This window comes from Ranitomeya imitator, chromosome 3 (genome assembly GCF_032444005.1).
Source record: "Ranitomeya imitator isolate aRanImi1 chromosome 3, aRanImi1.pri, whole genome shotgun sequence".
Classification (NCBI taxonomy): domain Eukaryota; kingdom Metazoa; phylum Chordata; class Amphibia; order Anura; family Dendrobatidae; genus Ranitomeya; species Ranitomeya imitator.
In genome coordinates this window covers 141,387,800-141,412,671 of record NC_091284.1, presented here as the reverse complement: position 1 = coordinate 141,412,671, position 24,872 = coordinate 141,387,800, and the positions used below count along the sequence as shown (strand labels likewise).

Here is a 24,872-nt window from a genome sequence, read left to right as displayed (position 1 = left end):
GGCGTAAAACCGCAGGTGGAATCCACACAAAAACAGCGGTAAAGCCACGGTAATTCTGCAGGTAATCCACAGTGCGGTTTACCTGCGGAATTTACAAAAACAGGTGTGGAAAAATCCGCAGACATCCCACCTACATGTGCACATACCATTAATCATTTAGATGATGTAGTCACTATTGACAGAACCATTTAAGAGGCTAAACCACCATAGTCTGTGCCAATACTGATCGCGGCTGATGCAGCAAGTTGACGGCTATAGTGTTCAGCCGACTGCTGCTGGATTGTCACCCCTCAAGGGGATGCTAGTCTCTCATATCGCAGGTCAGTAAAAAGACGTATTGGTGGTTACTAAGGGGTTAAGTAACTTGCAGAATTGGGCTAGAACAGAAGCTATTAATTATAGTGAGATTTTTATTTGTGCATATTTGTGTGTTTTAAAAATCACTTTAAGAACACATTTAAAGACTAATCAGCCCAGGAGTTATTCTTACCCATGTGGATCCCTGTGTGACTCAAGCCTCGCAGTCCCGATGGGGCTTACATACGCACTATTTTGATCAGTCTCTTATCAAATATAACCAGGAACATTATTCCCCGATCTTGACACTTATGTGCTGATCCTAGACTCTTATTACCAGAGTCCTTTATTATTAATCAATTTTGTCTTTGTACAGCTATTTATTATCGCCTATGTTTAAAAAAATATTTTTTATGAATAAATAAATTCTTATACTTTCTACAAACAGAAAACTTGACTACATGTTTATCAGTATTCAACCACTAAAATTCCCTGTACGGGGAACCTCAGTAAACTGCTATAATATGTGGGAAAGTCAGGTAGTACCGTAAATATGATATTTTTCCTGCAGCAGCACAGTGGGAAAAAAAGAATTACACAGATCTCAATCAAATTTATGGTTAACGCAGGGTAGAATAGGGGAGAGGCTTTTTGCCTTCGGTCTGTACTCCGACCAATGATCAGAAATCCTGCCCCTCTCATAGTGATTGATGTACTGCTGTGTACAGGTACCGATGGAAGGTGAGGCAGGGAGAATCCTTTCCCCGCGAGTACACTGCACACACAACTATGTTCCCAGTATATTATTTAATGGCCCCTGTTGGGCAAATGGTATTTCTATGCCGTTTTAATAGAGTGAACCTGTGCCTATGTTATGTCACTTTTACAGCCTGATCACAGACGGAGTTGAATCTTCATAAGAAGGACCAGATGTGTCCTGGATTACAGGTTATAATTTGGATTTTTTTTTTAGTGTTACATTTTGCAAGACAAAACATATGTAGAAAAAAAAATCAATATGCAAGTAGCACGAACATCAGATACCTGCACTGCAGGAACTTACACTGTAGTACTTCTTTGTGTATCTTCTTACATCCAAAAGTAACTTATTGTGCACCTGGGCAACCTGATCCAATGGGGAAGCGTCACATTCTGGTTTACTGCATCTTAATAAGCTGGGCTCGATCTGCAGGCCCTAAAATTGAAGGATTAGAGTGAGTGAGAAATAAGTGCCAGTCACTAATTACATGTCAGAAATCCAAAGTATAATGATCTCCAAAAGCTTCACAGCCACTTCTGGTCATAGCAGGATTGCGGGTTATCATAATCATTGCATAAGTGTCAATAGTGCCTTTAGAGGAATATTTTCTAAGCATATCGATAATCACAAGGACTCTTTGGAAAAACAACTTAAAAGGAAAGTTTTCCTGATCGGCATTGGACCCTCTTCCCGGGCTATAAAACTACAGAAGTATGGCATATTATGTCTGTGCACACATGGCTCCTTATCCCCTATCCTTGTATGTATGGCTCTTTATCCCCTATCCTTTTATGCATGATTCAGATTTAAAAAAAAACAAAACAACATCCTATTTACCTGTCTCCGCACCCTTGCTGGCACTGCACCTCATTCCGGCGCCGGCAGCTCTTCCGGCCGAGCGATCATGTGGCCCTGCTCATTAAGGTAATGAATATGCACTCCATGCCTATGGGAGTGGAGAGGCGTGCATAGTCATTACCTTAATGAGCAGGGCCACGTGATCGCTTGGCCGGAACGAAGGAGATGCAGAGGCAGCGAGGGCGTGCAGGGAGGCGAGTACAATGTGTGCTGGAAGGCGGCGGTTGCAGCTGGAACTGTGCTCTATTACAGCAGCACAGGCTGTAGCCACAGCCGCCGGCTCCTGCCTCTGTGACCCGCTGCTACCCCTCCCCAGCCAGCCCTCTGGGACAATGACTCGTGTATAAGCCAAGGGGGGCGTTTTCAGCACACAAAAAATGTGCTGAAAAACTCGGCTTATACACGAGTATATATGGTATCTGACATAGGAAAGACTCAGGGTATGTGCACACGCTGCGGATTTTGTTGCGCGTCCGCAGCAGTTTCCCATGAGTTTACATTACAATGTAAACCTATGGGAAACAAAGCGTGGTGCACATGCTGCGGGAAAAAACGCACGGAAACGCAGCGGTTTACATTCCGCAGCGGTTTTACACCTTCTCCAATAGAAAACCGCAGTTGTAAGACCGCACTGAAATCCGCAGAAAAACCGCAGTAAATCCGCGATAAATCTGCAGCAAAAACGCAGCGTTTTTGCCCTGCAGATTTATCAAATCCACGGCGGAAAAATCCACAGTGGACCATTCTACGTGTGCACATAGCCTGAAGGACACATTAAGACATGCCAACCACAGCCCTTAACCTGCTGCCGATAGTCTACATGCAGTCCAATTGGCGGTTGCTTACTAGCCTGTTTACACTTGTCAACAAAGTATCTATACACAGAATGCTTATGATTACGATCGTTCTGTCACTTTAGATCATTTTATCGGTAGCACACGAAACAAGGCATCATCGCACCGAAAGACGGGCGTTTTTCTTGTTTGTTAGGTAATTTCAGGCTTGTTTAGGACTTTTAGATGGAATTCTCATTCCGACTAATATTAAGGCATTTACATATTACTGAGATTTACTTTCCAAGAACAATCTGCAGGATTGCAAGGTCTACAAACTGTAAATCCCCAAAAACGCGATTTGTACAAAACCCCAGACAGAATCACTCACTATGAGGCAGATTGAGTCAATTGGGGCCCCTTCTGGTCTCTGTTCAGGCAGTATTTCATAATTTTAGGCATCTTTCTAGTGCACAGAAATGGCCGACCACCGTTCTGAACACGCCTAAAAAGATGGACACCGGAAGTAAAAAAAAAGTCCAAACTGTCTCCATCTGCCTCATTATGGCGAGTGGTTCCATTGTGAGTTTGTCTGAATCGCAATTTTGTGTGATTTACACGGAAACCCCGACGTAAGTCCTCACCGTAGAACACAAAAATGTGTTGCGCCCCTGTACGGTCGGCGGGCACATCAAAACACATCCGCATGTCCTGAGTACCCATTGTTAAAGATAGGTGAGCAGGACGCATGCAGAAGTAGGCAGAGCTAAGCGGAAGTAGGTGGAGCTTAACGGAGGAAGTACACAGCCCTCCGCAGCTCAGCCAAACGCAAATGTGAACCCGGATTAACAGTCCCTTTATTACATTGAACACAAACAGATCTTTAGAAAAAGTATTTCTAAAGTGTATGTTATGTAAATGAACACTTTGACTGGTTGATTGGGTATTAGTTTCCCAGACTAGTCGGCCCACTTAGCATGTTATCACGCTGTGGGCAAGATAACATTACTTATAAGAGCCAATGTCATCTCCAGTGCTGTACAAATCTCACACATGCCAACGTCTTTGTGCCCTTACATCACTGCGGCTCCAAGCCGGTTGTACGTGTCCTGGCCTCAGAGTGGCGCACTGCGCCTGATCGGACTTGACTCTTTCTTAAACTTTTCTGTAATTACTTCATAAAATCCCAGACCAAACAGACTAGAGAGTTCTATCTCCCCTTCCTTTGAGATGAACACATGCACGATTTGCAGCAAAAAATAGACTGCACGCAATGTTCCTTTAAGAGCTCACCTTTCCCCTTCCCCGTTAACACTGCCTCACCCCTCCCCTCCATTAGTAAGAAATTCCAGGTGGGAGAGATTTCAAGGCTTGACATCCGGCTCTTCTACAGCTAGCCCATCTGCAAATCGTCAAGTCTCTGTGCAATTAGCTTTCTTATTTACAGCTGTAATGAAGCAAAAGTCAAGGATTCAACATGGAAGTGCTGATCCGTTTCTGGCTTCTCTTCTCACTTGCTACCAAAATGCTGTTTTCTTTTGCTCCATCAAAAATGCTAAACATCTGCTGTTTGTCCAACGTATCTTAAAATAATTACTTTTAATTTAGATAAAAAGAATCTGCATTCTCTAATTTTCAAGGTTTTTTGCTGCTTCACGGTCTAATACAGAGCCAAAAACTAGTGTGTAGCTGACAGCGAAGAGAAGTTGTCAAGCTGGCCGAGTGTTGTTTAACGGTCCAAGGTCGACACTGCATTTCTTGGCATCACTTCATGGCAGGAACGCACTATGAGGCTTTCATGTCTGAAGTGGAAAGACAACGGGAGAGATAATAAAGCTAAATTCATTATTAAAGCTAGATATGTGGAATGAAAAAGGGCTACAACGCTGAGGATTAAAGACACACCTAATTAATGGGGGCAGCGTCCTGAGTACAAGGATTCTGAAACCATAATCTAACTTCCCTCTACTCACAATGCTGTCATGTGCTCGGCACGAAGCAGCGGCATAGCCATTTGCGTAGATCAGTTGTAAGACAATTAGCTTCAGTACCAAATACGTTAAAATAGACAATTACAAATACATCAAATCAAGTGATATTACCCAATGTGATGGGCGCTCATTGTATAACGTAAGGTCGGAGAACAGGCAGGTGGTAAAGAGCAATTTATCATAATGGCAACTATCCATATACTGTGAATGCGAGGCACAGCAGGCAGACACTTGTGACATTTATATACAGTAGCCACAGAGAACAGTCATTTGTAGAGGTTGCTGTCTTGGAAGCTCGGCTGGAAGACAGAATGAATGGATGACTTAGGCCAGTGAAGTTTATTGCCGCAATCTGCATTACATATTAATAATTCCACTGTTCTACAATACAGACCCAAACAGAAAAAACTGCCTGATCAGAGTTAAAACGTATACATTCAATAACCTGACTGATCAGCCATATCATCTTTAGTAAAGTGGGGCACAAAATACTGCTTTCTTAATAATGGATCTCACAACAGGACGTCTTTCACACATGCTTGTACATTACTGTGCCAGAGATCTCGCTCTTCATTCATCTCATATCTACACATAGTCTGTCACTTCACTGCTACGTGATGATCATAAAGACATCTGACAAACAGAACAGTACCGCTTTCCTTTATTTTTTCCTTGGGATACATTCACAAAGAATTTTACACGGTCCGTGTGATGTCAGCGTGGAAAAAGGATTGCACACAGAACTAGGTTATTCAAGGTGTACACTCACAAACTTTTTCCACATGGATCGAAAGACAGAAGGAGAAAAAGGAAAAAAAAAAAAAAAAGAAAGAAAAAAAAACATGGCGCGTGTCTCATTCGATTGTCGGATGAGTCTCACCCGTAGATTTAAATAGGTTTGCAAAAACAAGAAAATTAAAAATAAATAAAAATGATGCCATACAGACATCATCCATATAGCAGGTTTTTAACCCCTTTCTGACATCAGACGTACTATCCCGTCCAGGTGGGGTGGGCCCCCATGACCAGGGACGGGATAGTACGTCATGCCCTTTAATGCGACACTGCGACTTAAGTCGCGGTGATCACATTAAAATTCCGACGCCATCTTACCTCAGGGAAGATGGCCTCGGCATCCTGGGGTATGGCGTCCCCTCCCCCGCCTCCCGATCGCTGTGATTGGCTGTTCAATTCTGTTCAATTCAGTAGCCTGTGACACCACAATTCTTGCTAAAGAAAGAAGACAGAAGAAAGAAGAGAGACTACAACTGTAAGTGTTCATCCCCGATCCCGGCCCGATCTTACTTCACCCCCCCCTTACCCCTCCCCCCCTTCCCCTTCCCCCTCCACCCCCACTTTGCGCCGCGTCCGTCCGTGCCCAAATATAGCAGCCGCCGAGCGTTGATTGGTGACGCAGTTCACCGATCAACACTCGTGCTCGCTTTTCTTTCCCACATCCCCGTCCACGCACCCCGCCGCTGCGTCTGAACCCGTGCCTTTCATTTCTTTTTCTTTTTTTCCCACATCCCCATCCACGCACCCCGCCGCTGCGTCTGAACCCGTGCCTTTCATTTCTTTTTTTTTTTCCCACATCCCCGTCCACGCACCCCGCCGCTGCGTCTGAACCCGTGCCTTTCATTTCTTTTTTTTTTTCCCACATCCCCGTCCACGCACTCCGCCGCTGCGTCTGAACCCGTGCCTTTCATTTCTTTTTTTTTTTTTGCCACATCCCCGTCCACGCACCCCGCCGCTGCGTCTGAACCCGTGCCTTTCATTTCTTTTTTTTTTCCCACATCCCCGTCCACGCACTCCGCCGCTGCGTCTGAACCCGTGCCTTTCATTTCTTTTTTTTTTCTGCCACATCCCCGTCCACGCACCCCGCCGCTGCGTCTGAACCCGTGCCTTTCATTTCTTTTTTTTTTTTCCCACATCCCCGTCCACGCACTCCGCCGCTGCGTCTGAACCCGTGCCTTTCATTTCTTTTTTTCCCACATCCCCGTCCACGCACCCCGCCGCTGCGTCTGAACCCGTGCCTTTCATTTCTTTTTTTTTTTTCCCACATCCCTGTCCACGCACTCCGCCGCTGCGTCTGAACCCGTGCCTTTCATTTCTTTTTTTTTTTTCCCACATCCCCGTCCACGCACCCCACCGCTGCGTCTGAACCCGTGCCTTTCATTTCTTTTTTTTTTCCCACATCCCCATCCACGCACCCCGCCGCTGCGTCTGAACCCGTGCCTTTCATTTCTTTTTTTTTTCCCACATCCCCGTCCACGCACCCCGCCGCTGCGTCTGAACCCGTGCCTTTCATTTCTTTTTTTTTTTCCCACATCCCCATCCACGCACCCCGCCGCTGCGTCTGAACCCGTGCCTTTCATTTCTTTTTTTTTTTTTTACACATCCCCGTTCACACACCCAGCAGCCGCCGAACTTTGATAAGTGACGCAGTTCACTTATCAGAGCTAGGGCCTGCTGTTTTAGACTTTTCCTTTTACAGGTATTTTTTTTCCCTTTAGCTTTTTCCTTTCAGAATAGTTTGCACCAAACACTATCCCCCCCCACACACGTACACAGTTATCAATAAATATTACACCCAAGCACCATAATCACACAAAAAATGTCCCGTTCGTCCCAGCAGCGCTATTCATTGGAGGAGGCATATGCTTTCCTTGCCTCCGACACTGATAGCGAGGGAGAGGATCCCACATTCCTTTACTCTTCAGATTCTTCATCCTCTTCCTCCTCCTCATCTTCCTCCTTGGGTCCTGCGGAACCGCCACGCAGACGCCCCAGGAGAGAAGATCAGGCAGCGCCCACTCCTGAAAATGAACCAGCGCGACCCTCTTCGGACCCCATATGGACCTCGCCCCCCGAAAATTACGAGCCACTGATTCCTGATTTTGTGGCAGAATCAGGAATCAAGTTTGACACCACCGGCCTCACAGAAATAGACTTTTTCAAAGTCTTTTTCTCTGAGGCTTTCGTTAACCTCATGGTGGAGCAAACTAATTTGTATGCTCGGCAATTTTTGGAGCAAAACCCCCGTTCATCATTTTCTAACTGGTCTCCTGTGGACGCAGTTGAAATGATGCAGTTTTGGGGCCTGGTCCTCCATATGGGGATCGTGAAGAAGCCAGAAATTCGGCAATATTGGAGTGTAGATATTTTATATAACACTCCAGTGTTCCGAATGGTCATGGTTCGGACGCGTTTTGAGGCCATCCATAAGTTTTTGCATTACAACGATAATGCACGGTGTCCCGCACGAGATGACCCCAATTTTGACCGTCTGTACAAAGTTCGGCCGGTCATCGAACACTTCAGCAAAAAGTTTGCTGAAGTGTACGTGCCCAAAAGGGACATCTGTGTGGATGAGTCCTTGGTTCATTTTAAGGGGCGGCTCAGATTCCGTCAATACCTGCCCAGCAAAAGGGCCAGGTACGGAATCAAACTCTACAAGCTGTGTGAGAGTACCTCAGAGTACACCTACAGCTTTAGAGTGTACAAAGGGAAGGACAGCAGGATTGAACCGCCTGAGTGTCCTTCCATCCTGGGAGTGAGTGGGAAAATTGTGTGGGATTTGGTGCACCCACTGCTGGATAAAGGTTATCACCTCTATACTGATAACTTTTATACCAGCATCCCACTCTACAAATCCATCTCTGCGCGAGGTACCGCAGCCTGTGGTACTGTCCGCAAAATTCAGAGAGGCCTCCCGAAGACGCTACTTGGGCAGATGCTCAGAAAAGGTGAGAGCAAAGCCCAATGTAGCGACCACCTGCTGGTGGTCAAGTACAAGGACAAGAGGGATGTCCTTCTGTTGACCACCATACACGGTGATGGCAGTGCCCTCAGCAGTGTACGGGGTACCTCAACACAGGTCTGCAAACCGGACTGTGTACTGGGGTACAACAAAAACATGGGGGGGCGTTGATCTCTCCGATCAACTCCTCCAACCGTACAGTGCTTTGAGGAAGGCCAAGGTGTGGTACAAAAAGCTGTCCGTGTACATCGTACAAATGGCAATGCTCAACGCTTTCCTGCTGTCACGATGTGCACGACACACTGATACGTCGTACCTTCAGTTCCAGGAGGTAGTGGTTAAGGCCCTGATATTTGGCACGAGGGAAGGAGCGGGCCCCAGTACTTCCGGAACTGAGGGTGCTCGTATCATACCAGGTCAGCATTTTCCGGGGGTGGTCCCGCCAACTGATAGAAAAAGTAAGCCGCAAAAAAGGTGCCGAGTGTGCTACAAAAGAGGAGTACGCAAGGACACCATCTATCAATGCGACACCTGCCCCGACAAACCTGGCCTGTGTATGAAGGACTGCTTCAAATTGTACCACACCTCCATGCACTACTAATTTACTTAACAGGAACCAGTAGATTAGTTCCAAAGAGGGGGCACATCTAAGTAAGTTCCTTGGGGGTCTAGGTTCCAAAATGATGTCACTTGTGTTTTTTTTTTTACTGTTTAGGCACATCAGGGGCTCTGCAAACGGAACATGACGCCCTCAGAACTAGTCCATCAAAGTCTGCATTCCAAATCGTCACTGCTTCCCTTCTGAGTCCCGAAGTGCCCAAACAGTTTTTTCCCACATATGGGGTACTAGCGTACTCAGAACAAATTGGACAACTTTTGGGGTCCAATTTCTCCTGTTACCCTTGGGAAAATAAAAAATTGGGGGCTGAAAGATCATTTTTGTGGGGGAAAAAATAGAATTTTTTATTTTCACACCGGGCATCATAGACTTTAGTGAAGCACTTGGAGGTTCAAAATTCTCACGACACACCTAGATAAGTTCCTTAGGGGGTCAAGTTTCCAAAATGGGGTCACTTGTGGGGAGTTTCTACTGTTTAGGCACATCAGGGGCTCACCAAATGGCACATGATGCCTGCAGACAATTCCATCAAAGTCTGCATTCCAAGACGTCACTACTTCCCTTCCGAGCCCCGAAGTGTGCCCAAACAGTAGTTTTCTCCCACATATGGGGTACCAGCGTACTCAGGAAAAATTCAACAACAACTTTTGGGGTCCAATTTCTCCTGTTACCCTTGGGAAAATAAAAAATTGGGGGCTGAAAGATCATTTTTGTGGGGGGAAAAATAGAATTTTTTATTTTCACACCGGGCATCATAGACTTTAGTGAAGCACTTGGGGGATAAAAGTGCTCACCACACACCTAGATAAGTTCCTTAGGGGGTCTAGTTTCCAAAATGGGGTCACTTGTGGGGGGTTTCCACTGTTTAGGCACATCAGGGGCTGTCCAAACGCGACATGGCGTCCGATCTCAATTCCAGCCAATTTTAGCTTGAAAATGTCAAGCGGCGCTCCTTTCCTTCTGAGCCCTGCCATGCGCCCAAACAGTGGTTCCCCCCCACATATGGGGTATCAGCGTACTCAGGACAAATTGGACAACAACTTTTGGGGTCCAATTTCTCCTTTTACCTTTGAGAAAATAAAAAATTGGGGACTAAACCATCATGTTTGTGGAAAAAATAGGATTTTTTATTTTCACGCCCGGGCGTTATAAACTTTCGTGAAGCACTTGGGGGATAAAAGTGCTCACGACACAACTAGATAAGTTCCTTAGGGGGTCTAGTTTCCAAAATGGGGTCACTTTTGGGGGGTTTCCACTGTTTAGGCACATCAGGGGCTCTCCAAACGCGACATGGCGTCCGATCTCAATTCCAGCCAATTTTAGCTTGAAAATGTCAAACGGCACTCCTTTCCTTCTAAGCCCTGCCATGCGCCCAAAAAGTGGTTCCCCCTCACATATGGGGTATCAGCGTATTCAGGACAAATTGGACAACAACTCTTGAGGTCCATTTTCTCTTTTTACCCTTGGGAAATTAAAAAAAATTATTGCTGAAAGAACATTTTTGTGACTAAAAAGTAAAATGTTAATTTTTTCCTTCCATGTTGCTTCTGCTGCTGTGAAACACCTGAAGGGTTAATAAACTTCTTGAATGTGGTTTTGAGCAGCTTGAGGGGTGCAGTTTTTAGAATGGTGTCACTTTTGGGTATTTTCTGCCATATAGACCCCTCAAAATGACTTCAAATGTGAGGTGGTCCCTAAAAAAAATGGTTTTGTAAATTTTGTTGTAAAAATGAGAAATTGCTGGTCAAATTTTAACCCTTGTAACTTCCTAGAAAAAAAAAATTTTGTTTCCAAAATTGTGCTGATGTAAAGTAGACATGTGGGTAATGTTATTTATTAACTATATTGTGTCACTTAACTCTCTGGTTTAACAGAATAAAAATTCAAAGTTGGAAAATTGCGAAATTTTCAAAATTTTAGCCAAATTTCCGTTTTTTTTTTCACAAATAAACGCAAGTTATATCGAAGAAATTTTACCACTATCATGAAGTACAATATGTTACAAGAAAACAATCTCAGAATCACTGGGATCCGTTGAAGCGTTCCAGAGTTATAACCTCATAAAGGGACAGTGGTCAGAATTGTAAAAATTGGCCCGGTCATTAACGTGCAAACCACCCTTGGGGGTAAAGGGGTTAATGGATGTATTACAATTATGAAAGAGCTACAGGTACTTCTCACAAAATTAGAATATCATCAAAGTGTTAATTTATTTTAGTTCTTCTATACAAAAAGTAAACTCTTCTATTTATATAAGAGGCATCGTGATTACTCGCTAATCCCACCCCCTGCACAATAACTCCGCCCCCACCACATCACCACACATAATCCCGCCCCCCACCCCATTACCACACATAATCCCAGCCCCCCACATTACCACACGAGGCTCCGTCCCCACACATTACCACACGATGCTCCGTCCCCACACATTACCACACGATGTTCTGTCCTCACACATTACCAGACAATGCTCCGTCCCCACACATTACCACACGAGGCTCCATCCCCACACATTACCACACGATGCTCCGTCCTCACACATTACCACACAAGGCTCCGTCCCTACACATTACCACACGAGGCTCCGTCACCACACATTACCACATGAGGCTGTGTCCCCACACATCACACGAGGCTCCGTCCCCACACTACCACATGAGGCTCCATCCACACACATTACCACACGAGGCTCCGTCCCCCCACATTACCGCACGAGGCTCCGTCCCCCACATTACCACACACAGAACTTCCTTTCTATGTAATTCAACCACTTCAGCCAAGGTAAACCTACATTTAATTGCATAATCACCAGCAGCGTTAATTAGATATCAATGAGCGTGCCGAGCGTTAGCTGGCTGGAAACCGCTAGTATATTATATAGAGTCATTACAAACAGAGTGCTCTATTTCAAGTGTTTATTTCTGTTAATATTGATTATGGCTTACAGCCAATGAATACACAAAAGTCATTATCTCAGTAAATTAGAATACTTTTTAAAATCATTTTTCAAGCCGGTGTTATAATCGGAAATGTTGGCCTACTGAAATTTATGTTCAGCAAAGGCACTCAATATTTGGTTGGGGCTCCTTTTGCCTCAATTACTACATCAATGCGGCGTGGTATGGAGGCGATCAGCCAGTGGCACTGCTGAGGTGTTATGGAAGCCCAGGTTGCTTTGATAGCAGTCTTCAGCTCGTCTGCATTGTTGGGTCTGGTGTCTCATCTTCCTCTTGACAATACCCAATAGATTCTCTATGGGGTTAAGGTCAGGCGAGTTTGCTGGCCAATCAAGCACAGTGATACGGTTGTTTTTAAACCAGGTATTGGTACTTTTGCAGTGTGGACAGGTGCCAAGTCCTACCTAGTAATTACGCTAATAACACCATCAAATCACGGTGATTTTGAGAATGCTTTTTCATGACATTATAATTTATGATAATGGCAAACTTAAGTTGATTTGTTTTGTGCTTTTACAAAAAATATCAAATTTGAGAAAAATGTTAAAAAAATTGCAACTTTCAAACTTTGAATGATTATCCCTTTAATCCATATAGTCACACCATAGAAAAACCTTAATAAACAACATTTCCAACATGTCTGCTTTGCATCAACACCACTTGTAAAATGTTCTTTTATTTTCAGGGGTGGGGAACTTCAGGCCCCAAGCCTCAACAACCTTTTATCAGGCCCCCGAGCAGATTCTCACTGACCACATTCTTGGGCAGGGAGCTGTACTTTGATTGCCACCAGCTCATTAATTTCTTCTTGCTGTTACCACACACACATGCAGTGTTCACTGCTGAACACTTAAGGGCATGCAATGAAAGATTACGTCCTGACACCAGTGCCAGAGTCAGGATTTGCTTTGTGGGCAGAGTTTGTATGGCCCCCCGAAGGATGGTATCAATATCAAAATGGCCCTTCGCAGAAAAAAAAAAAAAAAAAGATTCCCCACCCCTGATTTATTTTGTTAGCATTTTAGGAGGTTTAAAAATTTAGCAGTAATTTTACATTTTTTAAAGCAAATTTTCCAAATTTATTTTTTTAGGGACCTATCCAAGTTTAAGTGACTTTGGGGGCCTACATATTGGGAGTCACCCAAAAGTGATACAATTTTAAAAACGACACCCCCTGACATATTGAAATCTGCTGTCTGGTAGCTTATCTACCCTTGAAGTAATTTTCAAGAATTAATGCAAAGCGACATGACAGGAATGAAAAAGTATTTTTACCACCTAAATATCTCTAACTTCTGAACAGGCCCCTATAGCCGTCAGACTCTAAGGCTATGTGCTCACAGCGCGTTTTCGCTGCGTTTTATTCAGCACGGAAATGGGCCAAAAATGCAATGGAATCCTATGCAAGGTAATTCAATGACAATCCTGAAGTGTTGCGCACGTGATCAGTAAATTTTCATGCGTATTTGCAGTGCGTTTTATTCTGCAGCATGTCAATTCTTTTTGCGTTTTTGCACCCATTGACTTTAATTGAGTCAGTCAAATCTGTAGCAAAAACGCAGGTATAAAAAGGTTTGTGGGTTTGCTTTGGATTTGCTGAGTTTTTTGGTTTGCGTTTTACCGTCTTTCTATGGTGCTTTCCACGCTGTCATCTGTGTGACAGTATGAGAAACACCGGCACAGTGGTTCTTATCGGAACCGCCGGTAAGACCGTCGGTCAGAGCGCTGCAGGATCATGCTGTCAGATGTCAGCGTGACCCGCAGGCGTGGGCCAATGAGACTACTGCTCCCATCAGGGTACGTCTGCTGTCACTGATAACAATGACAGCAGGTACTGCTGATGGGAGACGTAGTCTCATCTGCCGTTGCCTGTGCTCACAGTAAAAAGAAATAAAATAAATTTACATACATATTCAAATAAAAAAAAATTAAAATAAATTTACATACATATTCAAATAAAAAAAAATTATACTTTACAATCCCCGATGCCCTTGTCTCCTAGAAATAATGTAAAATAATAAACCAAAATATACTCACCTGTCCGCTGTAGTCCAGGTAATCTGAGTGTCCCACGGCAATCTCAAGTGTAGAACAGTCACTTCGGGAGATGTGACCGCTCTACCCGGTCGCGGTGATAAACTGAAGGAGTGGTTACCTCCTGTCAGTGTATCACTGTGCTGAGTTCATCAGCTCCGATGCTCTCATGGCACAGGTGTGTGAGAACATTCCCACGCAGCGGTGCCATAAGGGAGATTACCGGAGCTGATCAGCTGATGAACTCCAGTGAAAACTCTCACGGCAGCACAGTAATACACTGACAGGAGGTAATCGCTCCCGCAGTGCATCGCCTGCTGTCTTTGAGAGCAATCACATCACTAATTTTTCGGGTGAGAGCTTATTTTTTGCGTGCCGAGCTGACATTTTTAATGATACCACTTTTGTGCAGATACATTCTTTTGATAGCTCGTTCTTTATTGCATTTTAGTGCAATGTCGCAGCGACAAAAAAAAAAAAAAAACAACTTAATTTTGGAGTTTTGATTTTCTTTATCGCTACGCAGTTTAGCGATCAGGTTAATCCTTTTTTTTATTGATAGATCGGGCGATATTGAAGGCGGCGATACCAAATATGTGTAGGTTTGATTTTTTTTTATTGTTTTATTTTGATTGGGGCGAAAGGGGGGTAATTTGAACTTTTATATTTTTTTTAATATTTTGAAACACTTTTTTTTTTTTAATTTTGGCATGCTTGAATAGCTTCCATGTGATGCTAGAAGTATCCACTGCTCGATCGCCTCTGCTACATAGAGGTGATGCACAGCACCTCTATGCAGCAGAATTACAGGCTTGCTATGAGTTCTCACCACAGCAGGGCCGGTGTCAGCACCTGGGCAAGTGTCGGGGCCCTAGCGAGACACTTTTTATTTAAAATAAAAAATTAAAATAAATATCACCTTCCGGCTGCCCCCACAACCTTCATGATTCTCGCAATGCTCCCGTTCCCAGTGATGCCTTGGGAAAGGACCCCAGATGACGTAGGATCACGCGAGACCGCTACGTGATCACAGGTCAGGATCTATGTGGGCCAAACTAGTCAAGAGGTCCGCCGAAGGATACAGCAGCATATTTCCAACATTGGCAAAGCAAAAGGAGACCTAGAGAAGGGTAAGCCCATCACCACAGTGGCATTCCACTTCCTGGAATTCCATGGGAGTAGACAACAGGGTTTACGTGTGATGGTGGTGGACCAAGTGCATGGTAACATTCGGGGTGGGAATCTAATAAAGGATTTACTCTGCCGAGAATCACGCTGGATTTATGATTTAAAAAGCACTACTCCTAACGGTTTAAATGAAGAACTGCTATTCTCTGGTTTTTATGGGTAAAATTAATTATTGGTCTTCCTCTCTTCCCCATTCTAGGTCTTCCGTTTATACTACGAGTCCTCCCTTCTTCTTACAACTTTATCCAAGATCTTCCAGTTTATGACTCCATCCGATATATGCATCACTCGTCTTCTTTTTCTGAGTCTCGGACGGTTACTGATCCTTCATCTTTTCTGTATATAGGAGTTTGTACTTACCTGAATGGATCATCACAGAAACTTACCATCCGGTTTTGGATTACTTCTAGAAACTTATCCATTTGCCTCTATTTATTCGTCTTACTACGGAGAGCTCCCCCAACAACTGTGGGATTCCCCTCGGGACATTGTTCCATTTTTTCCTGGGACGCTCTTCCCTCCTTTTTTGTCCTAGATTCATACATTACAATATAAATATTGATTATGGATGGGGTGCTGTTTATGTAATTGCTCCGATTATACAATTTTTTAGGGTTAGTACTTTTTGAGCCTCTTTTTTTCCGGCTCCTTTTACTCAATTCACAGTATCATATTATTGGCAAAACCTTTTTTTGCCTCTCAACTTCTAGCATACTTAGGCATGTGGGCATGTGATTGCCAGTTGGTTGTTTATTTATATAGTTCTATTTGGTCATGCACTTTTGTTTGATCTTTTTAGCTTTCCTTATTTGTGCTTCACACTTTTGAATTATGGGACCAATGTCTGGACGATTTGGACACATCTACATTGACCTTTACTCTGGACCATGGGCCTGTTCCATCTTTACCCTGGCCTTTATTCAACAGAAGGAGTGCTGAAAAACATCATGCACAAATGGACTTTGATTGTCCAAAAGGGGATTATTATAATGAACTTTATTTCTTCACACTTCTTTCCCTGCCCTTTGTCCACTAAAAGATGATGCGGTATCAATTATCTTGGACTCACAAGCAGTGTACTCGATGGGGATTACCATACTTAACATGTGGCTATATGGGGACAAAAGATATCGTCTTTGTTGTTCAATTTATTTATAATAAAGGAATGTCTTGGAATACTTAGCCACACATCTGTATGTTTGTTTGTTTTTTACTTTGGCTACTTACCATTCATTGTGTTCTTTTACAGGTTTCGACTGACATCCATGTATTTAGGTCCATACCATTTCTTTTCTCCTAGTACTTTGGACACATGGGCATGTTGGTCATATTGTGTCTAAATTTTGGTCGGAGTTATTTAGCCTCCATTTTCTATACATTCTCTGTGTGGGTGCGAAATTATTACCACATCTCTCTAGTCTAGACAAAAAGAACTATGCCCTTCTATTCATGGTAGCGTGTACATTTGTATATATGTTTAGCACTTTAAATGAATTAAGCACATATCCTGTGCATCTATGTGTGCATATATGCCTTGTTTCTTGCATGGCTTAACCACACGTTTGTGTGTGCGGAGCCTTTTTGGTTTGCCGGCACACTATGGGATTGCGGCTGACATGATGGCTGCGCTTGCGGGATATGGATTCTATGCGCTTGCGCTACATTCCATGTAACATCATCTTTTTTTGGGACTTGGATTCGCTATGCGCAGCCGAAGACTGTCATATTTTGACGCATGCGCAGGTGGAGTTAAAACAACTTTATTGATATTGACACTCTGCTGTGCTTAACAAGATGGCCGATATCCACACTGTCTCTGCACAATGGATCATGTTCCCGGTCAGTTTCCTTCCAGGTGATTCATATCGTTAATGAGTGATAAGTAGTGTTGAGCATTCCGATACCGCAAGTATCGGGTATCGGCCGATATTTGCGGTATCGGAATTCCGATACCGAATTCCGATACTTCCCGCGTATCGGATACCGGAATCGGAAGTTCCCAGAATTCAAACAGAACGCAGCAGCCAATGAGGAATGATTTGAAGTGTGGGCACATCCTGTTTAGCATGGTGGGCATGTAAGTACTGGCAAGGCTGTGATTGGCTGCTGAAATGATGTCACTCTGCACTATAAAAAACGCTGCCGCCATTTTGCGCTCACTCTGCTGTGATTTCAGTTAGGGACAGGACGCCGTGTTCTAACTGAGGGCCAGTTGAGCTAGCTAATTGCTTTATTTTCCTTTCCAAAGGCTAATTTAGCAAAACGCTGTGTGTTCTTCACTGTTCACCTTGCTCTTGCCTTGCAGCGCTGTTTTAACAGAGTTCTGCAAGGTCTCTCTCTGTGTGTGTGTGTGTGTGTGTGTGTGTGTGTGTGTGTGTGTGTGTGCAGCTCACTCTGTAGTCTGTGTGCAGCTCACTCTGTAGTCTGTGTGCAGCCATATACCCGGTTGTATTCAGCTCAGGGGGGGTTCACACTGCCTCACACAGTTGTCCTTTTTTGCTCATAGTGCAGCCTGCTGCACATTTTTTCTCAAATTTCCTATTAGTGTTTTTCCACCCGTCTCCAGCTAAATTGTGGAAAAACACTACATAGGATAACCTAGAGGGGGGTTATTGGGCCTTGTAGCGCCGTTTACGGCTGTCTGCACGGTCTCTGTGTGAGCGCAGCTCGCCCTGTAGTCTGTGTGCAGCTATAGCCGGTTGGATTCAGCTCAGGGTGCGTTACTGCCTCATACCTTGAAAAACAATTTCCTTTTTTTCAAATAGTGCAGCCTGTTTAAAATTTAAAAAAAAAAATTCCTATCAGTGTCTTTCCACCCGTCTCCAGCTAAATAGTGGAAAAACACTACATAGGATAACCTAGAGGAGGGTTTTTTGGCCTTGCAGCGCCGTTTACGGCTGTCTGCACGGTCTCTGTGTGAGCGCAGCTCGCCCTGTAGTCTGTGTGCAGCTATAGCCGGTTGGATTCAGCTCAGGGTGCGTTACTGCCTCATACCTTGAAAAACAATTTCCTCTTTTTCAAATAGTGCAGCCTGTTTAAAATTTAAAAAAAAAAATTCCTATTAGTGTCTTTCCACCCGTCTCCAGCTAAATAGTGGAAAAACACTACATAGGATAACCTAGAGGAGGGTTTTTTGGCCTTGCAGCGCCGTTTACGGCTGTCTGCACGGTCTCCGTGTGATTTAAACTAGCTCTGTAGCCCGATCTGCACAAAAAAAAAAGTAAAGTTCACCAAACACAACTTAACACTTGTGAAGGCCACATTTGAAAAATAATAAAGTTTAGTCCACACTTTACAACATTAGTGTTTCTTACACCTGTTAGGAGGAGCATTTCAGGAATAAGCACGCTAAGGCCTTAGTACTTTTCTGCTTATCTTTATCTGTCAACCAAGATAAAGAGGGCAGGGAGTAAGGCACGTGGGCGTGGGCGCGGAGCAGGGAGAGGAGCAGGGAGAGGACGTGGTGATTCTGTGCCTGCTGCGGGCGCCGGTGACTCGTCGTCACTCAGTTTCAGCAGGTAACAGTCCTTCATGCGCAGCTTTGTCGGAGAGCGCCGTGCACCGCTGCTGCGTGAAGACCAAATTGAAGCCGTTGTCGGGTGGATGGCAGCTAACGCCTCGGCATCGACTTCAGTTAGTGCCACATCCTCTCAGGCACAGAGCACTGGAGAGCAGCCATCTGTCTCTTCACCACCTGCCAAATTGGTCAGGCAGTCAGAGAGCCCAGGACAGGAGCCGTCTCTACTTCTGTTCTCTGAATCTCTTGGCTTGGAAACAGGGGGCCAGCCAAGCAGCATTGGAGAAATGGAAGAAGAGGCAGTGTGCAGTGATGCCCAACAGCTTTTTCTCTCTGACTCTGAAGAGGCAGGTGGGCCAGTGCCTCCGGTGACCACAGCGCAGTACGCATCTGATGATGAAACTCAGGTGCCGCTTTCTGATGCGTACTGTGCTGCCGAGACTACCCAGGAGGAGCAGTTGGTGGCAGAGGGTAGTGGAGATGATGAGGTCCTTGACCCATCGTGGCGTGAGGAACAGGAAGGTGGTGGGAGCAGCTCTGAGGAAGAGCTTCCCCTTACGGGCTAAAGAGGGAGAGGGAGGGGGAAGACTGCGGAGCCTGTAGCCTCCACTTTGGCACCCGTTAGGAGCCTGTCTCTTTCCAAAGCCAAAAAGGGCGCTCCCAAGACTTGCAGTGCCTGGTCCTTTTTTGACACAGTTGCAGATGACATTTGTTTTGTCAAATGCAAGCTGTGTCATCAGAAAGTAAAAAGAGGTAAAAGTGTCAGCAACCTCAATACCACAAATATGTGGAACCATGTGCGGACCAGGCACGCGGTGAAGTTACAGAAACACAGTGAAGACGTAGGCCAACCAACAGCGGCAGCTACCACCTCTTCATCTCGTGTTGCCTCTTCCTCCACTGTTGTCCAGAGACCTAGTGTAATTCCACCCACAGCACCACCTTCCCAGTCATCCTCACACTCCCAGTCTACTCTACAGCCATCGGTAGTACAGGCATGGGAGAAAAGGCGGGCATTCTCGGCCAACCACCCCCGAGCACAGGCTCTGAATGCAGGCATTGCCAAACTGTTGTCCCTGGAAATGCTCTCGTTCAGGCTGGTGGAGACTGACAGCTTCCGTGACTTGATGGCATTGGCAGACCCACAGTACAAGGTGCCCAGCCGCTTTTACTTCAGCAGGCAGGCTGTCCCTGCCCTGCACAGGCATGTTGAGGCAAACATAAAACATGCGCTACTGAACGCCGTCAGTAGCAAGGTCCACCTCACCACCGATGTGTGGACCAGTCAGCATGGACAGGGGCGATATGTTTCCCTCACTGCCCATTGGGTTAATGTTGTTGAGCCAGGTACAGATCGTGCGAGTGGCGCAGGACGTGTCCTGCCCACTCCAAGGATTGCAGGAATCCAGTCTGTACGCATCGACTCCTCCTCTTACACCAGTTCCTCAGATTCCTCTCTGCAGGATCCGTCACAGTCCACCTCCACATGGACCCGTGAACGCTTACCTATGACCGACATGAGCACAGCTGTGGCCAAACGTCAGCAGGCCGTCTTGAAACTAGTTTCATTGGGGCATCGAAGCCACACAGCGCAGGAGCTCTGGAATGCCATCAAGCAGGAGAGCGATGTGTGGTTACTGCCAGCGAATCTCCAGCCAGGCATGGTAGTGTGTGACAATGGCCGAAATCTGGTGGCAGCTTTGGCCCTTGGCAACCTCACTCACATCCCATGTCTTGCACATGTGCTCAATTTGGTTGTGCAGAGTTTTCTGAGGGACTATCCGGATCTTGATGCCCTGCTGCACAAGGTCCGCCTAGAGTGTGCTCACTTGCGGCGTTCCAGCTTGGCCAGATACCGCATTGCTGCTCTGCAGCGCCGATTCCGCCTTCCGGAACACCGCATCATATGTGACCTACCTACCCGGTGGAATTCCACGTTACATATGTTGGAGCGGTTGTGTGAGCAACAGCAAGCAGTTATGGAGTACCAGCTGCATCAGGCGCAAAGAAGTCGCAGTCAGCGCCGATCAGACTTCACAACCACAGAGTGGGCCACTATGAAGGACGTCTGCCAGGTTTTGCGTCCTTTTGATTATTCCACGCGGATGGCAAGTGCAGATGATGCACTAGTCAGCATGACTGTCCCCCTTATCTGCCTGCTTCAGCAAACTTTGCAAGGGTTAAGGGATGATGTTGTGGAAGAGGTGGAGGATGAGGAGTCACCTTTTCCATCAGCTTCTGGAGAGTCAGCGCCACGTGGTTCCTCACAAAGGGGTACGCAGGGGCCAATTTGTGAGGAGGATGAGGAGGAGTCAATGGAGGAGGAAGAGCTCCGTCCAGAGGAGGGAGCGACACAATTGTCCAGTGGTCAGTGTGTACAGCGAGGGTGGGGTGATGACGAGCGGGCAGAGATCATGTCTCAAGCAGGGGACAGCGTTTCTGGGCCAGTTGGCACTCTGCAGCACATGGTGGATTTCATGCTGCAGTGCCTGAGAAACGACCGCCGCATCGACCACATTCTCAACATGCCTGATTATTGGGTGTTCACCCTCCTCGATCCTCGCTACCGGGACAACGTCCAAAACCTCATCCCTGCGTTGACCCGGGAACGTAAATTGCGGGAGTACCACGACACACTGGTAAATTCCATCATCTTCTCCTGTCCAACTGAGAGGAGTGCTGCTAGTGCTTTACAAAGCAGCTCAGTGCGTCGAGGCAGTGGGGGAGGCTCTGCCCAAAGAGGGAGCAGAAGCAGTGCCTCTGCCCAAGGCAAGCCCAGTATGGCACAACTCTGGCACACTTTTGTGTGCCCGCCCCAAATGTCTACACCATCACCGGCGGCTCCAGTCAGCAGGAGGCAACGGTTCCGTCAGATGGTGACAGACTACATGGCTTGCCCTCTTACTGTACTCCCAGACGGCTCTTCCCCGTTCAAGTTTTGGGTCTCTAAGCTGGATACATGGCCAGAGCTAAGCCAGTATGCATTGGAGGTGCTGGCTTGCCCTGCGGCTAGTGTCTTATCGGAACGTGTCTTTAGTGCCGCAGGTGGTGTACTAACAGACCGTCGCATGCGACTATCCTCCGATAACGTTGACCGGCTTACTTTCCTGAAAATGAACCAGGCCTGGATCTCGCAGGAATTTGCCACTCCTCTGCCTGATTAAGTAATTGGGTGTCATCCAGGTCTCCTGCTGTGTTCATCTTTCTACCACCTGAACTGCTATTCCTGGGCTCCAACACCGCCAGTTGCGGCTCAGAAGTGCAGGCTGCACAGTAAAAACATACGACCCAGTGTTATTGGGTTTCAGTAACGTCAGCTGATCCCCAGCTGTGTAGCCGGCAATGTGTCCTGCGACCGCCACGCTGGCACAACAACCTAAATGTAAGGGAACCTTCGCCCCCCCCCCGTCGTTTGTTACTGAAAGAGCCATCCACAAGGAAAAGGTAGCTCTTTTTTTTTTAGCTCCTTGCACACGCAGAACTTAACACTTATAAAATGTGTTCACTGATACTGTTATACTGTCCCGGAGCTGGGACTTTCCTTCGCAATGTGACGCAGCACAGCCGTCATTCCTACCCCCTTGGTGCCATGCGCTGCCTCCTCAGCGTTGTTTTAAGCTGTCACGGAGCCTGCGCTGTTCTGTTATCCCTTGGGCATGCCCTATTTGCGCTGCCTGTCCTCTGACATAATTTGGTGTCAGGCTGGCTGCGCCTGTGCGGCCGCGCTGCCCGAGATCCCGCCTCGCTGTGTCTTCTGATTGAGTCACACTGCGGGCCTGGGATCCATGGGCATGCGCAGTGCATATCTTCCCCTCGGGCTCTCGCTCATTTCCCTCCGCCTTCTTTAGACTGTGCGCCGTCAGCTGATCCCTAATAGCATGCCACGGCCGTGACACCGCACAGTCTGAAGAAGAGGGAAGGAGGGGAGTGAGAGTCGAGGATATGCACTGTACAAGTCCATGGTTCCAAGGCCCGCAGTGGGATTACGTTGGACGAGACTGCGAGGTGGGATCTGGAGCAGCGTGGATGCACAGGCAGTGACAGCCTGACACCAAATTATGTCAGAAGACAGGCAGCGCTAATTGGGCATGGCCAAGGGCTAACAGAACAGCGCAGGCTCCGTGACAGCTTAAAACAACGCTGAGGAGGCAGCGCACGGCACCAAGGGGATAGGAATGACAGCTGTGCTGTGTCCCATTACGAAGGAAATTCGCACCTCCGGGACGGTTTAACGGTATAAGGGGACACATTTTTAGTGTTTACTTCGGTGTTTGCAAGGAGCATAATTAAAAGAACCACCTTTTCCTTTTGCATCGTTAGTGCTGCACAAGATGGCTCTTTCAGCTACAAACGTCTTGGGGGGGGGGGTTAAAGGTTCCCTTTCAACTTGCTCCAATCAGGCTTCGGCCTAGACTCTGTTCCTCTGCTCCTCCTGCTGTCCCTGGGCTATAACACCGCCAGTTGGTGCCTGGAAGTGCTGTGTGCACAGTCAACAGTCGCTCCTCTGTTATTGGGGTTCAGTAACGTCAGCTGATCCCCAGCTGTGTGTCCGGCAATGTGTCATGCGACCGCCACGCTGGCACAACTAAAATGTAAGGGGACCTGTCCCCCCCCCCCCCAGGCGTTTGTTACTGAAAGAGCCACCATGTGCAGCACTAATACTGCACAAGGGAAAGGTCGCTCTTGAAATTATGCTCCTTGCAAACGCTGAACTACACACTCATGTAATGTGTCCCCTCACACCGTCCAACCGTCCCGGAGGTGGGACTTTCCTTTGTAATGTGACGCAGCACAGCCGTCATTGCTACCCCCTTGGCACCGTGCGCTGCCTCCTTAGCGTTGTTTGATTCCGTCATGGACCCTGCGCTGTTATGTTATCCCTTGGCCATGCACAGTTTGCGCTGCCCGTCCTCTGACATCATTTGTTGTCGTCCTGGCTGCGCCTGTGCGTCCACGCTGCCCGAAATCACACCTCGCAGTGTCGTCTAATGTGATCCCACAGTGGGCCTGGTATCCATGGCCATGCGCAGTGCATATACTAGCCTCTCACTCCCCTTCTTCACGCTTCTTCAGATTAGGCGGCGTCAGCTGATCCCTAATAGCATGCCACGGCCGTGACGCCGCACAGTCTGAAGAAGCAGGAAGGAGGTGAGTGAGAGGCGATGATATGCACTGCGCATGCCCATGGATCCCTGGCCCGCAGTGGGACTACATTAGATGACACTGCAAGGTTGGATCTCGGGCAGCTTGGACGCACAGGCACTGCCAGCCTGACACCTACATGATGTCAGAGGACGGGCACCGCTAACTGTGCATGGCCAAGGGATAACATTACAGCGCGGGCTCCGTGACAGAACCAAACAACGTTGAGGAGGTGGCGCCCGGCACCAAGGGGGTTGGAATGACGGCTGTGCTGTGTCACATTACAAAGGAAAGTCCCACTTCCGGGATGGTTTGACGGTGTGAGGGGACACATTATATGAGTGTGTACTTCAGTGTTTGCAAGGAGCATAATTTTCGGAGCCACCATTTTCCATGTGCAGTATTACTGCTGTACAAGATGGCTCTTTCAGCAACAAATGCCTGGGGGGGGGGGGGGGGGGGTTAAAGGTTCCCTTTCAACTTGCTCCACTGCAGGCTTCGGCCTACACTCTGCTCCTCTTTGATTCCCTGGGTTTCAACTGTCAGTTGCCACCTGGAAGTGTTGTCTACACAGAAAAAACACTAGCTGATGTGTCAGTGGGGTTCAGCAACGCCAGCTGTTCCCCTGCTGTGTAGTCGGCAACGTGTCCAGCACAAGCCACGCTGGCACAACAGAACAAAAGCTGCCACCAGTGCAGGCTTCGGCCTACACTCTGCTCCTCTCCTCCTCCTGCTGACCCTGGGCTCAAACACCGCTAGTTTTTGCCCGGAAGTGCTAGCTGCACAGAGAAACACCAGCCAATGTGTTAGTGGGGTTCAGCACCGCCAGCTGTTCCCCTGCTGTGTAGCCGGCAACGTGACCTGCAAACGCCACGCAGGCACATGAACTGAAATTAAAGGGAACCTGGCCCCACCCCCCCAGGTGTTTCTATGTATAACAGCCACCTAGTACAGCAGTACTGCTGCATTTGTACAA

At 46.7% G+C, this 24,872-nt stretch overlaps 1 protein-coding gene across 3 annotated transcripts in view; it reads right to left on the bottom strand.

Moving 5' to 3' along the window:
* Positions 1-24,872, bottom strand: part of POLA1 (DNA polymerase alpha 1, catalytic subunit) — a 557,049-nt gene that overhangs the window by 249,004 nt on the left and 283,173 nt on the right. For all 3 annotated transcript variants that reach the window (XM_069761539.1, XM_069761540.1, XM_069761541.1), the window contains exon 33: positions 1,361-1,492. In XM_069761539.1, the coding sequence (XP_069617640.1) occupies positions 1,361-1,492 (132 nt within the window). The remainder of the gene's footprint in view (positions 1-1,360; positions 1,493-24,872) is intronic.